Here is a 13,583-nt window from a genome sequence, read left to right on the forward strand (position 1 = left end):
GTTTCAATGTTACCTGCACAGTAAACACAATCAAACACAGACACAGTCCATCCACTGACCTGTAGATGAGCACGATGATGAGGACAATGAGGGCCACGATGGACGCCCCGACTCCGACTCCAATCTGAGCCTCCAGGGGGAAGGTGGACGGGCTGAGGTTGTCATACAGAACTTTACCAAGAGAGAAGTTCAGGTTTCCCATTTGGACCTGACACACACGCACACGCACACACACACACCTTCAATTAAACAGTAAGAGGCTTCCAGCAGCAGTGATCACACTGTTCCCACCCTCCTGTGTTTACTGTGGCTGCAAAGTGAAAGCAGGTGAACTCACAGTGAACTCTGGGAGGTTGTCGGAACCCTCTCGTTTCTTGCCGTTGGACCCTGGTGTGGGCTGCTGAGGTGGAGGCTCACAGTACAGATGGTTTTTGGTCAAGGTCTTCACAGCACACACACCCTCCCCGATCAACACCACCACTTCGTCCTTAGTGATGGCCAGGTCCAGGTTTTCTCCCTGACAACACGTAAAGCAGAGGTTATATTGTTTCTGCTTTAAGTTCCAGTTCCTGTTGATTTGAAATTGTTTAGTGAGATTGAGACCAAACTGCTGTTTTTTGATATGTAACTTCTGTTTTTGCATCCTATAGAAGCAATAGTGACATGAATCAATAAATACCCTTGTCAGTTAGTAAAACCAAGATTTCCTCTGACCTCCAGCTGGATGAAGCTGCCAGGGTTGTAGCGGTAGGCCTTCAGAGGTTCCTGCTGGTTCAGGCTGCGTAGGACAGGGTTGGGCTCGTAGCTGAAGGACTGTGGGTTCAAACTGCTGAAGCCAAAGTGCAGGTTGTCCAGCAGGAACTCCACTGTGACCTTTGACCGCCAGACGGAGGAGTCCACCATCGGAGAGTGGCACAGGATAAGGGTGGAGGAGTTCACCTCACAGCGCTCCATGAACTGAGGATACAGAGAAGACGATCAGTAAAGAGAGTGGAGGATGGTTTTCATCAGGTTTTAAGATAAATGTCATTCTGTCACACATACACACTAGGGTTGGGCAATTGGACAAATATATTTTCTTTTGGCAAATTTTTTATCTTAGTTTGCTAATATAATGGTCGGCCTCCTCGAGAATCCATTCAACTCTATGGATAGTTAACCTAGGAACTGACACATATATTGTAGACATCAGAATCAAACACATTTGTATTCTCAGACTGGGTAAAAACTTCAACTTTAGCTTTCAACTTTTTTTTCCCCCAATGCGCTCTTCTACACACACTGACCTGTTTGACAGAGCAGAGTGGGTCTCCAGGACAGACAGGGTCTGGAACCATCCTGACTGGCCTTCTTGGTGTCTTCTCTCTGTCCTCCCTGTATGTAGTCCTCCTCTTCCTTCTCCTTCTCATTTTGCTCTGGCTGATGGACTCGTAGGGAGAGACCGTCACAACCATCCGGGGCTCCTGCACCACGTCCAGATTGTGCCCCGACACATAGATCAGTCGACCACCACTAAACAAAGAAAACAGTTTTAGCGTTCACAGTAAGACCTTTCTAAAGTAGAGAACAGGAGGTCAAAGTTGAGGACTGTGAGACTAACTCCAGGAAGCTCTTGGCTGGAGCAGCGTGGGTGATGTTGGGGTTGTGGGTGTAGCGGTAGGATGGAGAGTGGAGGTGACGCTGACTGCTGCCATAATGCAAGGTGATCCGCTGATCTCCTGTCTTGTTACTGCTGCCTGTCACACACTGAACACTGGAACTTTGCACCTCTGATACACTGTAGTGAAAGAGGAAGAGAAAGACAGACAGATTAATAAGTGATTTGATACTTTCTTTGAGTGAAATAGTTTCTCCTCCTCTCTGGTGCATGAACGTCAGAGGTCAGAGTGAGAAACTGAGCAATAGCAACAACTACATTGAATCTAACTTTAAAGCAAAAACCGACTCATCATTTAGCAAAAAAACCTGTCTGTGTGTTTGTCTCACATGTTACAGGACACTCCTCCTACAGTGATGCTGAGGTCAGAGGGGCGGCCTGTCAGCAGGTTTCGGCCGGTGATTGTCAGGGATGTTCCTCCGGCCTTGGGCCCCCTTTGAGGAGACACCCCCATCACGAATGGGTCCTGACAGGACAGAGAGGATGGAAGGAGAACTGCATCAACCACTCAAATGCACACAGGAGCTCAATTTGGAGTTAGTAAGTATGTAAAGTTTATTTGTATAGCACTTTTAACAGAGTCATTTAGTGCTCTACATGGCCAAAAAAACAGAGTTACACCATACAAATATAACAACAGAAAACAAACACACACAAATACACAATAAAAAGATTAATACAGAGTCCAGTAAAGTGAATCGAGCAAGACCTGGTACACATAAATCACCTGAATGCCTCTTTAAACCCATTTTAAATTTTTAATCAGTTAACATAGAAGATGTACAACACAAGATGTCGGTAGGGCATGATGCTATTGTCACGAAAGGCCTGTCATCTCAAGTCTTTAGACAGGTGTGTGGGATATGTAATACATGTAAATTGTAAGATCTGAGAGAGCGAGCAGATGAATAAAGGTGGAGTAGATTGGTTAGATATGTGGGGGTTGATGGTGCAGTGAATTTTGAACAGAATTCTGTAAGTGACAGGGAGCCATTGAAGAGAACTATGTAAGTATGGGTGTAATATGGGACCATGTATTTGACCTAGTGAGAAGTCTTTAACCAGCTGAAGTTTGTGCCAGCAGTTTATTTTACCTTGGACTGAGCACTGACTTTTCACCAGAGCCTGATTTTACTGGCTGCTTTAAGCTAGTCGAAAATAAGTGGCATTCATGAAGGCCGCAGATATGCGCAGGAGCCATTTAATCCCCAGTTTGTCCACCAGAGAGCACTGCTGCTACACTGCAACACACCACACACATCACTGCTCAGCGTCGTACATATTTTTAATGATAATAAACTACGCCCCTCATTTCTTCTCTTCTATAAACTAAATAAGGCTAAAGGGAATGTGACAGCTGTGGAGGCTCCAGTATATCCTGTGTATATGTATGAAAGTGAGCATATCACTGTAAATCAAATATCTCTGGGGTTTGGACTGTTGGTCAGAAAAAAACTAGCATTGTGGAAACATCACACGTTGTCCTGTGGGAAACTGTGATGGAAACTTGTAACCATTTTCTGACATTTAACAGAATTAATTATTAAGTAAAGAGGAAACCAAGACAACAAATGAAATGTTTAAAAAAGTGTCAGCAGCCTAGTTCCATGCTGATGAATGCATTTTTGTAAGTGTGTGTCACAGACAGCTCAATATTTTTCATTCCATTTCATTTCGTTTTTGCCATATGCTACAATTCAGGTCAACACAACCTAATCAAATGCAGAGTAATTTAAATGAATCTAATGTACCTGGTAGCTGAATGTCTGGCTGGACAGACCAAACTCTCCTCCATTGACTTTCACAGAAACATGGCCCACCTTCTCTCCTCCACTGGCTTTGGTCCTGCATACGATCCTGGAAGACAGACATCACTTTTCATTTACTTGGACATAAGGTGAGGAACCTTCCTCTTCATTTTACTATTCATTGATATTACACAAAGTAGTTCAGAGCAAGTATTGAAAATGCTGCTTAATCCACACAGAATTATATTAAATCCCTTAAAAAAAAACACAGCAGGTGTTGTATACCTGGAGGAGACCTCATAGAGGCTGGGGATGACGGTGCAGGTCACTCCAGCTACTGATACAGAGTCAAGGATGTCTTCAGCCTTCTGGCCCAGGTTGGAGCCGGATATGGTCACCTTGGTGCCTCCTTCCAGCAAACCGGAGAGCGGCTCAATCTGAGGCAGGTACAAAAACTTTTGTAATGTTTGGGGTATCTTTTCTTTTAATGATTTATTTCAAGGTAAGCATATTTGAATTTTGAAACACTAATGGTAAAAAAAGGTCTGATTAGAAATCATGCCTATAAGAATCTCAAGTTTCCAACACTACAGCCGTTTTCAGACGTGAAATCCAGACGTGTTCACAACAACACATATCTCCAGAGGGTTCAGGTGAGAGAGGTGCAGCATGTAGAAGCAGGATGTAACGTATTCATTTCGCTGCAGGGATCATACGTTTTTATTTACAGCGCATTGACACTGGCGTTGGCCCTTATAACAAAAAGCTCTCGACATCTTCATTTGTGTTTTCTACGTGTATATTTTTAATTTTGTGCCTGTCCGACTCGCTCAGAAGAATCCTCTGGAGGATCTCCTGCTGTGTTATCACAACTGCTCATTCGGACATTCTCCAGAGATATTATTTGCATTCTCACTTAGAACCCCCTCCGCAGAACATCAGGAGATTATTTGTTCAGTGCATGTCTGAAAGCAGCTTGAGTAAACAGGTAAGTGAGGCCTGTACTCACAGAATGGAGGACTGGGGCAGGACATGTGTGCTGTGCAGGTTCACTGCAGGAGTCTGAATACAGGCAGCTGGCCTGAGCAGTGCCACACCACACACAACCATACTTCTTGTCAGCTGTATGGCAGCGGCTGCAGTCAGATCGGCCCACAGAGCAGTTGTACAAAGTCACTGATGGCAGGAGAGACAGAGAAGAGTGTATGTTGAGGATTAAATTACATTGGGTCTTTGGAGATAATAAAAATAACACAATACAATAAAAATATGTATACATATAAATAAAAATCTAATAAAGTACAATCAAATGTAACTTTGGCCTCACCATAGAGATCATTAGAGCTGTCCACATGGAAGGTGTCCCTCCTCTTCACATACACCATGGCGTTGTATTCCTCCACTGGAGCGGAGTACGTGTACTGGACAAACAGCAAATGGTTTCATTAAAAGAGACACTCATCTGCTACTTGTTACACAGTCACAATAAAACACATCAATGTGTGACAATGAGTGGCTGCACATTATCAGACCTGGTGTAGCTGACAGGTAATGTCAAAGTTGAATTGATTCATTTCATCAATTTCCACGTAGGCGTCCACCACCACCGTCTGCCCTTCAATGACCAACACACACTCGTAGTCCAGGTCTGTGTCCTGAACACGCAAAAGACGTATATGATAGAAATCACTGGACAGTTAATAGGATCATTTCTGAGATGGTAAATGGTCTGTATTTATATAGCGCTTTTCTAGTCTTGATGACCACTCAAAGCTCTTTACATTACAGTTTGCCATTCACATACAGTATGTTCATGCTGCGTGTGTGTTACCTGATAGAGGTGCAGGTTGCGGGCTAGTAAAGTGATCTTCCTCTCCACTCTGACAGGGAGCAACGATGAACCCTGGACCTTCTCCACACAGGGACAAGCTGAAGAACCCCAGCTGACGAAGGAGCCCTCATCCCCCTGTTGTTCAAGACACACACACACACATACACACACAAAGTATGAACACACAAATCCTTTCGTCCTCACTCTCTTGTTTGCATGACTGTAGTAGATGCTTTTTTGAAATTTTTTGCATACTACAGCTGGAGGGGGCACCAAAATTGGGAATTTATTTTCATTAAAGCTACAAAGCTGGAGAAAGCTGCCTTGATAATGTCCTATTAGAAGATAAGGAAGCGTACAGCCATTCTGTTGAACATCACTTTCCTTTCTGTTGCCACATCTGGCACTGCCACCCCTTCACACAGAGCCGTCACATTCCACACTGTTCTCCTCTGTGGTTCTCTGATTGGTAGAACAGTAGGGTGTCCCTCTGTCTTCAAGAGCCTCCTGAAGACTCACATCCTCTCCTGACAACATGTCTAACTAGCACTTACTGTGCATGTCTTCACCTGATCTCCTGCACTTTGTCTTATTGAACAGATTTAGCCCTTTGTACTTAATTCAAGGTCTCCTCCTTTGGAAATTCCCTCCTACTTCACCTCCTTCCCTTTACCTGGCCTACTGCTTCCTGTAGCTCCAACCACAGAATCTAAACAAGAAGCCAGCTCACCTGGATCAGTCTTTCAGAACCTGGCTGGTTGCATGGCGGAGGCCTAATTTTTCAAAGTTTGCACTGTGTACATAACAATAGACCAGTCTAAACAACTCCCTATTTAAACAGTAGATCGGGAACCCTGAGACTGTGCTCATCTGTCCTGGCAGACTCAATATTGAACCAATATTTACCAGTGCCAGATTATTGTAGGCGAAAAAAAGTATTATCAGCCTAAATGTTCATCCTAAAATTCCTGATTAAAAATGTACTGATGATTATTTTGAGGTTTCTTCATATATCTGATCTTTTAATTCCCTATTTGCCTCTGCACTGCTTGCAATCTTCAGGTAAGGGTCTGCTGTCACTTCCTGACTCTAGGCTGATCTAGATATTATTGATCTTGTATCTCTATTATTGTTATTATCATCATTAATTATATACTTCCTTCTGTATTTTTACCTTTTTTTTTTTTGTTGTGCAGCACTTTGTACTTTGTGTTAAAAAGTGCTCTATAAATAAAGTTACTATTGTTATTATCATTATACTTTCATACACATACGAGTTATGTCCCTCCGATAACAGCTTTTAAAAAACTGTTTCCTGTAGTTATTTAGTTCTTGTCAAGTGCAATTCATTTTCATCTCAAACTCAAACAATTGTCTTTTTTGGAATCAGTTAATGAAGAAAAATAACAAAAAGAGCACAGGTGTCAGACAGCAAAGGAGGAGCAGGGAAACAAGGGCAGAGCAGGACGCTGGTTGAGCTTTGGTCCCATAGCAGGAGTAGAAAGTCCATTCAGGAGCTGAGAGCGCTGAGAGGCTGCTGAAGCTTTGAGAGGAAGAGTAGAGGAGGAGAAGAGAAGGAAGGACGTGACAGGAGGCGGCTGAACTCACCGGGAGGAAGGCATCAGCCGAATCATACTGGTAGTCCAGCTCTGAGTCAGTATCCAACAGGTGGGGGTACGATGGGGCTGCCTGGTCAACCTCACCATCACCTGAGAGCACAGTGGCAGCTGAAAATGTGGCTGTGTCATTTTCTGACTGGACAGCTCCCTCAGCAGGGACATCCACTTCTTCCATTGGCCAGAGGAGCACCTCAGGGTCAGCGGCTGGGATACCTCCCTCTGAATCTTGCGTGGGCATCAGGATCGGTGGATGGGTCAGGTCTACATAGAAGGAGGGCTCAGAGTAAGCTGGTTCGTCCACTGGGTAAGGCGTTGGCAGGGGGAAGCCAGATGAGTTGGGGGTGGGAGGCTCAGCCAGGCTTAATGCTTCCTCAGCTTCCTGGGTGTCATTGGGGGGGGACTCCGTCACCACCCCCAGGGGGAAGGAGTCTGGTATCATCAGAGGCATTGCAGGGTCCAGATCTCCACTTAGACCATCAGCCATGGTGACAGGCAGTAACTCTGCAGCCACCACTGCAACAGTGGGCGTAAGCACAGGACCTGCAGTTACACTCTGAGTGACAATGATGAGCTCTACCGCTTCTGTCTCTTCTTCCTTCATGGTGGTTCCCTCTGGAGGTGTGGTCGGGGCTGCTGTAGTGGGTGGCAGGGTGGCGACCGGTTGAGGGGGCAGGGTGGTCAGCTCAGGGCTGCTGGTGGTTGTGGGTGGACTAGTGGGCGTGTTATGGGTGGTTGGCTCAGGAGTAGTTGCTACAGTGACAGGGGCTGCAGTTGTTGTCGTTGTGGCGACAGTTGCTGTTGTTGTGGAAGGTGTCATGGTGGTTGTCATAGTGATGGTTGTCGGGGCAGCTGTTGTGGTACTGGGTGTTGTGATGACTTTAATAGTTTTAGTTGGGGAAGGAGCTGAGGTGGGGAGCTTAAACTGGGGAAGGGGGGAGGAATGAGGATAGGGTGAGACATAAAAAAAAAGGAAATAACCAATAACTGAATTTAAATGTGATGTTACACACATGAGCTGCCGTTATTGACACATGCAGATCAATGATGCTTGTTTCAAATAATGCAGGCTTGTATTGACGAATGAAGCACAACTAAACATCATGAGGATTAATGAATGTATGACAGGAAAACTGACCATTCATACATACTCCTGTTGAGTTCTGATAAATCTTTGGGTTCAGACCAACACATTTAAGATTTGTTACCTGTTTTGTTTTATAACATTAAGTACAGCGACTGTACTGTGCAGCAGGAGAGAGTGTGCAAAAAATAAAAATGATGTTTTACTCCTTTCATATTCTCTCTGCGTCCTTCAGTAAGATTTTGACCCCTAGCAGCACTATGGAGCAAAGTTTTTAACATTTTGTTTGTATCTAATGCTTCAGAGTAAGTGCACGCACCCATGTGTGATGCAATAATTATTTTTGGCAGTGTTTCGTGCAACTTCACCAACTTACAGCTGGTGGAGGTGTCATGCCGAGAATACATAACAAAATTAAGGAAAGAAGAAAAAATGCTAACTAGCCAATATTATTGCAAATTATGTAAGTCATAAAAGCTATGTGTTTTTTGTTTTATAAAGAGGAAAAGGGATTTACCTGTAAATGTTAGGAATACACACTGATATGGTCAGAAAAACTGACCACTGAAAATGTGGGATTATGATTGGCTGACCTGACAATTAATTTATAGTCAGATTTTCCTTTAGCCTCAGCGTACCCTCAAGTTTGCTCTGTATTGTTGATTACAAGGCCAAAACACTTGATGACGCTAAGGTGCACAACTGAGGTTATGTCCCTAACATCGGCTGGAGGCCGCTAACATCTAATGGTAGTTGGTAACTTATATTGTGCAGAGGACCTTTAAATGTACAAAGGATATTCACCATCTTGTCCTATATTCTAAAATATAGTCATCTGACTGTTGAAGCAAACAAGTTACAATACAGGTGTTTATTCTAAGCTCTAAATTTCATTTAACAGTTATATTTTTTATTAGCAGTGGAGTACTCCATTCCTGTGCCTGTTATTTCATTGATTTCAACCTCACTGTTGACTGTTGAACTAATGCTAACGAGGAAAGCGTCAACAAGCATCAACAGGAAATGCAGTGCATTTGTCGTTTAAACAAGACATGGCCATGTTTATTAACTTTTGACGGTGTGTAAGGTGTAATTAAAGCTTGGAGCAAAGGAAAAGTCAGGAGCAGCCAAAACCAGTTCTAACATGAAGACAACATGTTGCTGTTGTGCAACAAACTACTCATGATTGGTTGCACCACACACAGGTACAACAGTTTGTTGTATTTCTGACAAGGTAAACTGCACCTTATGTTGCCAAATCAAAACCAGCAATTGAGACATTTTGTAACTTTAAATCTGAGTCAATTAAACATTGCAGTCAGTGTTGCTCCATTCATTACAATCCACCAAATCTGTAACCAAAGCTCTCTTGACATCTCCGTCGGTACCTCATACACGTATGGCACCGCTTTTTCATCCTGAGATCTTCTTATCGCCCGCTCCCCCCCACCCCCCAGTTATGCATCTGTCGCGTGTTAGAAACGTCATCAACACACCCACTTACTTGCGGTGAATCCTGTGGAGGATCTCCTGTGTTCTCACATCGGCTCATTATTATTAACATTATCTGGAGTTTATCCTAGGGGGCTGGTCGGAGAAACTCCAGAGAAAGCAAGGAGCCTCTCATTCATTCAAACACATTTGTTTTCTCCGGAGAATGTCCAAACCTTATCCATAGTTCAGTACATTTCTGTAAGCAGCTTGAGAGTGGTGACAACTCAACGATAAACCATGTAAATCTTTGTATTTGAAACTTTAGTGAGTGCCACCTTTCTGCAGCTGTAAAAGGCGGTGACTTACGTGTTGGTTGTAGATGATCACCCCCTGCTCACAGGTGGGCTTGTGGGTACACAAGTGCTGGTGAACGCACCAGTTACAGCCCCACTGGCTCAAAACACAACCGCGACAACTGCAGATAAATAAGAGAACATAGGGATAAGGGACAATAAATAATAGTCTTGTAGCGAGACAGATGTAGAAAATGAATCCAGGTTAGGGGGTATGAGGAGAAAAGTGCAGAGGTCTAATAAGAGGTATGGACTTTTATCTAAAAGTGAGAGACGGGACAAGAGAGAGGGATAGATACGTAGAGTTAGATCGGTATAGACAAAGAGAGGCGGGACCACACAAAATAATCCAATTGCTGCAAATCTGCTGCCAATCAGTGGTAAGAAAGGTCAGTGGTCTAAATGAATTGAGCCTCAGACTCTTATCAGAAGAGACGGGGAAGAGAGAGTCTGATAGGGCGAGCATTTGTGGAAACGAGGTGAAGGAGACCAGGAAGGAAACTAAGCACAATAATGTACAAATTTTCCCTCCAATTTTAAAGAGGGGTCATTGTTATTTATCATCTTTAATTTCTCAAAACAAACATCTTTTTTCTCCATTTATCTATAAAGTCTCTGTTATTGGATATATCCACTGAACTGACCTCACCACTGCAGGACAGAGTTCTTGTTAACTGTCTCACAGTAGTAAACAGTACCACTTTTAGTTAAATCCTGTGGTAAATCAACTTAAACTAATTCCATTCATTGGTTGGTGTAACTTCACAGCAGAAGTCCGCACCAGTCTAGTAGATATCTATAAGGTTTGCTGCTTAGTGTGCTTCTAGTTCAGCTACATATCTAAATGTAACTGATCTAATGTGTCTCCAGACTTAGATAATACTGTAGTTGGAAAATAAAAACATTGTAAGTCTAATCTCAAGGTACTGGGTATGTAGAGAAGGGAAAAGTATAAGGCATTACATTTCTTATTTATACAGCCCATTTATTATATTTCACTAAAATATTATTTATAGATAAAGAGATTAATTAAGAAATATATTTGACTTATCTGATACAATTTTACATCATATAGCTTAGGGTATCCATATTTACTATGGTAAAAACAGAAAATCTAAAAGATAATATATTAAAACAGACTTAAAATTAAAAGCAGTCAAATAGAGAGAACCCTTGTGCAATGGTGACTGCCAGATAATAATGAATAATAATGGTGAGCCTACAAAAGTATTAAATCAAGGATCATTAGCTTTGCTAGTATTTATTAGTGCTTCACTAGTGGTATTAATTATTAAACCTTAAACTTGTTCATTTTAACAACAATTCTTAAAATGACCTTTAAGGTATGAAAGAAATGAGGTCAGATGTGATAATATTCAGCTCACTTTATTATCGTGACCAAAGCCTGTAAATTAACTGAGAGGTCGAAAAGAGAGTTGTATTGGCATTAAACACAGAACGTTAAAGGCTCCAAGCTGAAGCTAAGATATACAGACCAGAAACCTTTCTATACCATAAGAGAGTATTACGAGTATTTGTGGTACTTGGAGTAATTAAAAGGAAAGCAGGAAGAAGAAATGGAAGAGCAGACATCAGACAGACAGGTGAAGGGCGAGCTGATGCTGAGACAAAAGAATGACCAAGATACAAATTGGGAGAGGAGGCTGCTCCAGACAAAAATGAGGAGAGCAGGTCAGGAGACGACAAGGAGAGCAGGCCTAATAAATCCTTGGAGGTAACTCACGGCATGCTGCCAGACAGCCGCTTCACAGCCATGCAGTCATAGAAGATGAAATCCCTTGATGCGACCGTGACGTTGCCAAAACGAAGAGACAACGTGACTGTGACAAAGTCTGAAAAGAACAAAACACAGAGAGAAAGACAGCGTGAGGAAGAGCTGAAAACAACACAGCACAGAGCTGAGAAGGCAGCGCTCTGAAAATATTTGGTCAGGATTATCGTCTCTGATTAAGAAAGTCTGGGATCAGTGCGATGTTCCTCAAAACATGGCGAGGGAACGTGGGAGAACGTTTGTTCCAGGCAGTCAAAACATGGAGGCCTAATAAAACCCATGTGCACCCTCCAGCCTCAGCCAAGGAGAGAGCAGACGTAAACACAGTGAGACTTCCCTCCTTTAAACAAGTGTAAGCTGCATGACGATTCAGTGCACACAAGAATTTCAGTCTTATTTTGGTCAACATTTCTAGCATATATGCTCTCACTGTACACCCCAAAATAACTTGCTGAGATTAGAGAACGTGGTGACACCGCAGACACGCGAGCATTCAGAGGATCAGACAGGGTTTAACAAGTCAGCACTTTCTCCAGATTATCTGAGTCTCTTTATTTGGAGTTAACAATGAAGTGGGCAGACCTGAAATGTTGGTAATAATCCCTTATAGTAAAAGAAGAGTGGCCAGCACTGTATGATAAGGTTGAGGCAGGGAGTGAATCAGTAAAGAGATGGATCGTCAACAACTTCATTTCTCAAGTGTTGATTTTTTTGCAGCCAGCCATCTTGCTCATTGGCCCTGTTCAGACCTGGTATTAAGATCCGTCCTGAGAGATCTGATCACCGTTCACACATGCTATTAAAATGTGCCCTAAGTGTGTATCCTGTGACCACTTGATCAGATCTCACTTGCCCTCTCTATATGCACATAATCAAGTAGGTCATTTGTGTTCGTGAAGACCAAATGATGTTGCTTTCACCCAGTCTGAGTTTACAGATGTTTCTGATGACGATGTTGGTGTGTGTGTGGTGCGAGTGAGCGTGAGAGAGAGACAGACAGAGAGTGAGCAGAGTCAGGAGGGACTGAATTAATGAATGTTTAGCTCAGAGGACAGTTTCCAACATCTTGGAAGGATGTTGTACCTTGTTAAGCCCTATGAGACTAATTGTGAGTTGTGAATATGGGTTATACAAATTAAATTTAATTGTAGCGGGTGAGAGATGTTAACTGAGTAAGCGTTCCTTCATATGTGGACCAGGACACATTTACGTTCACAGATTGAAAAGAATGTGTCCTAGACCACCTCCCTATGTGTTCTGAGTGATCAGATCTCAGGACGGATTTGGGTGCGTTCAGACCTGAATTTAGCGCTGACCATTTGTGATCGGAAACCAGGTCTGAACGGGGTCACTATCATGTTTCTCTGATCTCAGCCAGTAACCTTGTGTGTACAATGTTATTAGAAATATAAATAATATCCCAAACTATAAAAAACATTCAATTGTATGAAAGTGTATTTTTATTAAAAATAAACATGCAGAAAGTACAACAGATCATATAGATTAGCCCGGTGCTCTTTCTGCAACTGAACATATTTATAATTGATGCCAGTGGACAAACCCATGAAAACATCTGGACATATTATAATATTATAACATTGAGCACATCAACAGTGAACCTGAACAGAGAAGTTGTGTGTAATAAATTAATAGAGAACAATTGACCAAAACGGTTAAATTCAAACTCAGATTTGTATTTGTTACCTTTTTTTTTTAATGTTTTTTTTAGTTCCACACCTCTTTTTTATACTTTTCTTTACCCTTGTTTTCATAAAGGTACCTTTTCTCCTGAGTTCATATGAGTACTCTCTGGGAGTAACTTATGATATTGTACATTATTTTGTGCAGTATTTGACTATTGTCTTCTAATGCAAATTTTTTTTTTTCTTCACTGCTCAATTATTATTTTTAAATTCAACACTTCTAGGCAGGTGAGGATAACGTAGCCTGAATACATTTTGAACTTGATCCAAAATCTTTGCCAAACAGTCAGAAGTAAGGTGAGAATGTGATCTTCAATTTTAAAGCATCAGTTGCTCTTACAGACCCTGAGCTGCCCCTTTTATTA

At 42.4% G+C, this 13,583-nt stretch overlaps 1 protein-coding gene across 3 annotated transcripts in view; it reads right to left on the reverse strand.

Annotated features, from left to right (window-relative positions):
• plxnb1b (plexin b1b) overlaps positions 1–13,583 on the reverse strand; it is a 97,894-nt gene that overhangs the window by 10,783 nt on the left and 73,528 nt on the right. For 2 of the 3 annotated variants that reach the window (XM_034584314.1, XM_034584315.1), the window contains exons 10-24: positions 11,468–11,576; positions 9,737–9,845; positions 6,845–7,777; positions 5,237–5,371; positions 4,938–5,060; positions 4,733–4,826; positions 4,415–4,581; positions 3,691–3,842; positions 3,409–3,514; positions 1,987–2,123; positions 1,601–1,777; positions 1,287–1,512; positions 715–957; positions 338–517; positions 60–208 (exon numbers count right to left, since the gene is read on the reverse strand). In XM_034584314.1, coding sequence (XP_034440205.1) covers positions 60–208; positions 338–517; positions 715–957; positions 1,287–1,512; positions 1,601–1,777; positions 1,987–2,123; positions 3,409–3,514; positions 3,691–3,842; positions 4,415–4,581; positions 4,733–4,826; positions 4,938–5,060; positions 5,237–5,371; positions 6,845–7,777; positions 9,737–9,845; positions 11,468–11,576 — 3,040 coding nt within the window. The remainder of the gene's footprint in view (positions 1–59; positions 209–337; positions 518–714; positions 958–1,286; positions 1,513–1,600; positions 1,778–1,986; positions 2,124–3,408; positions 3,515–3,690; positions 3,843–4,414; positions 4,582–4,732; positions 4,827–4,937; positions 5,061–5,236; positions 5,372–6,844; positions 7,778–9,736; positions 9,846–11,467; positions 11,577–13,583) is intronic. The other variant, XM_034584316.1, reaches the window with a different exon arrangement.

Source organism: Hippoglossus hippoglossus, chromosome 5 (genome assembly GCF_009819705.1).
Source record: "Hippoglossus hippoglossus isolate fHipHip1 chromosome 5, fHipHip1.pri, whole genome shotgun sequence".
NCBI lineage: Eukaryota > Metazoa > Chordata > Actinopteri > Pleuronectiformes > Pleuronectidae > Hippoglossus > Hippoglossus hippoglossus.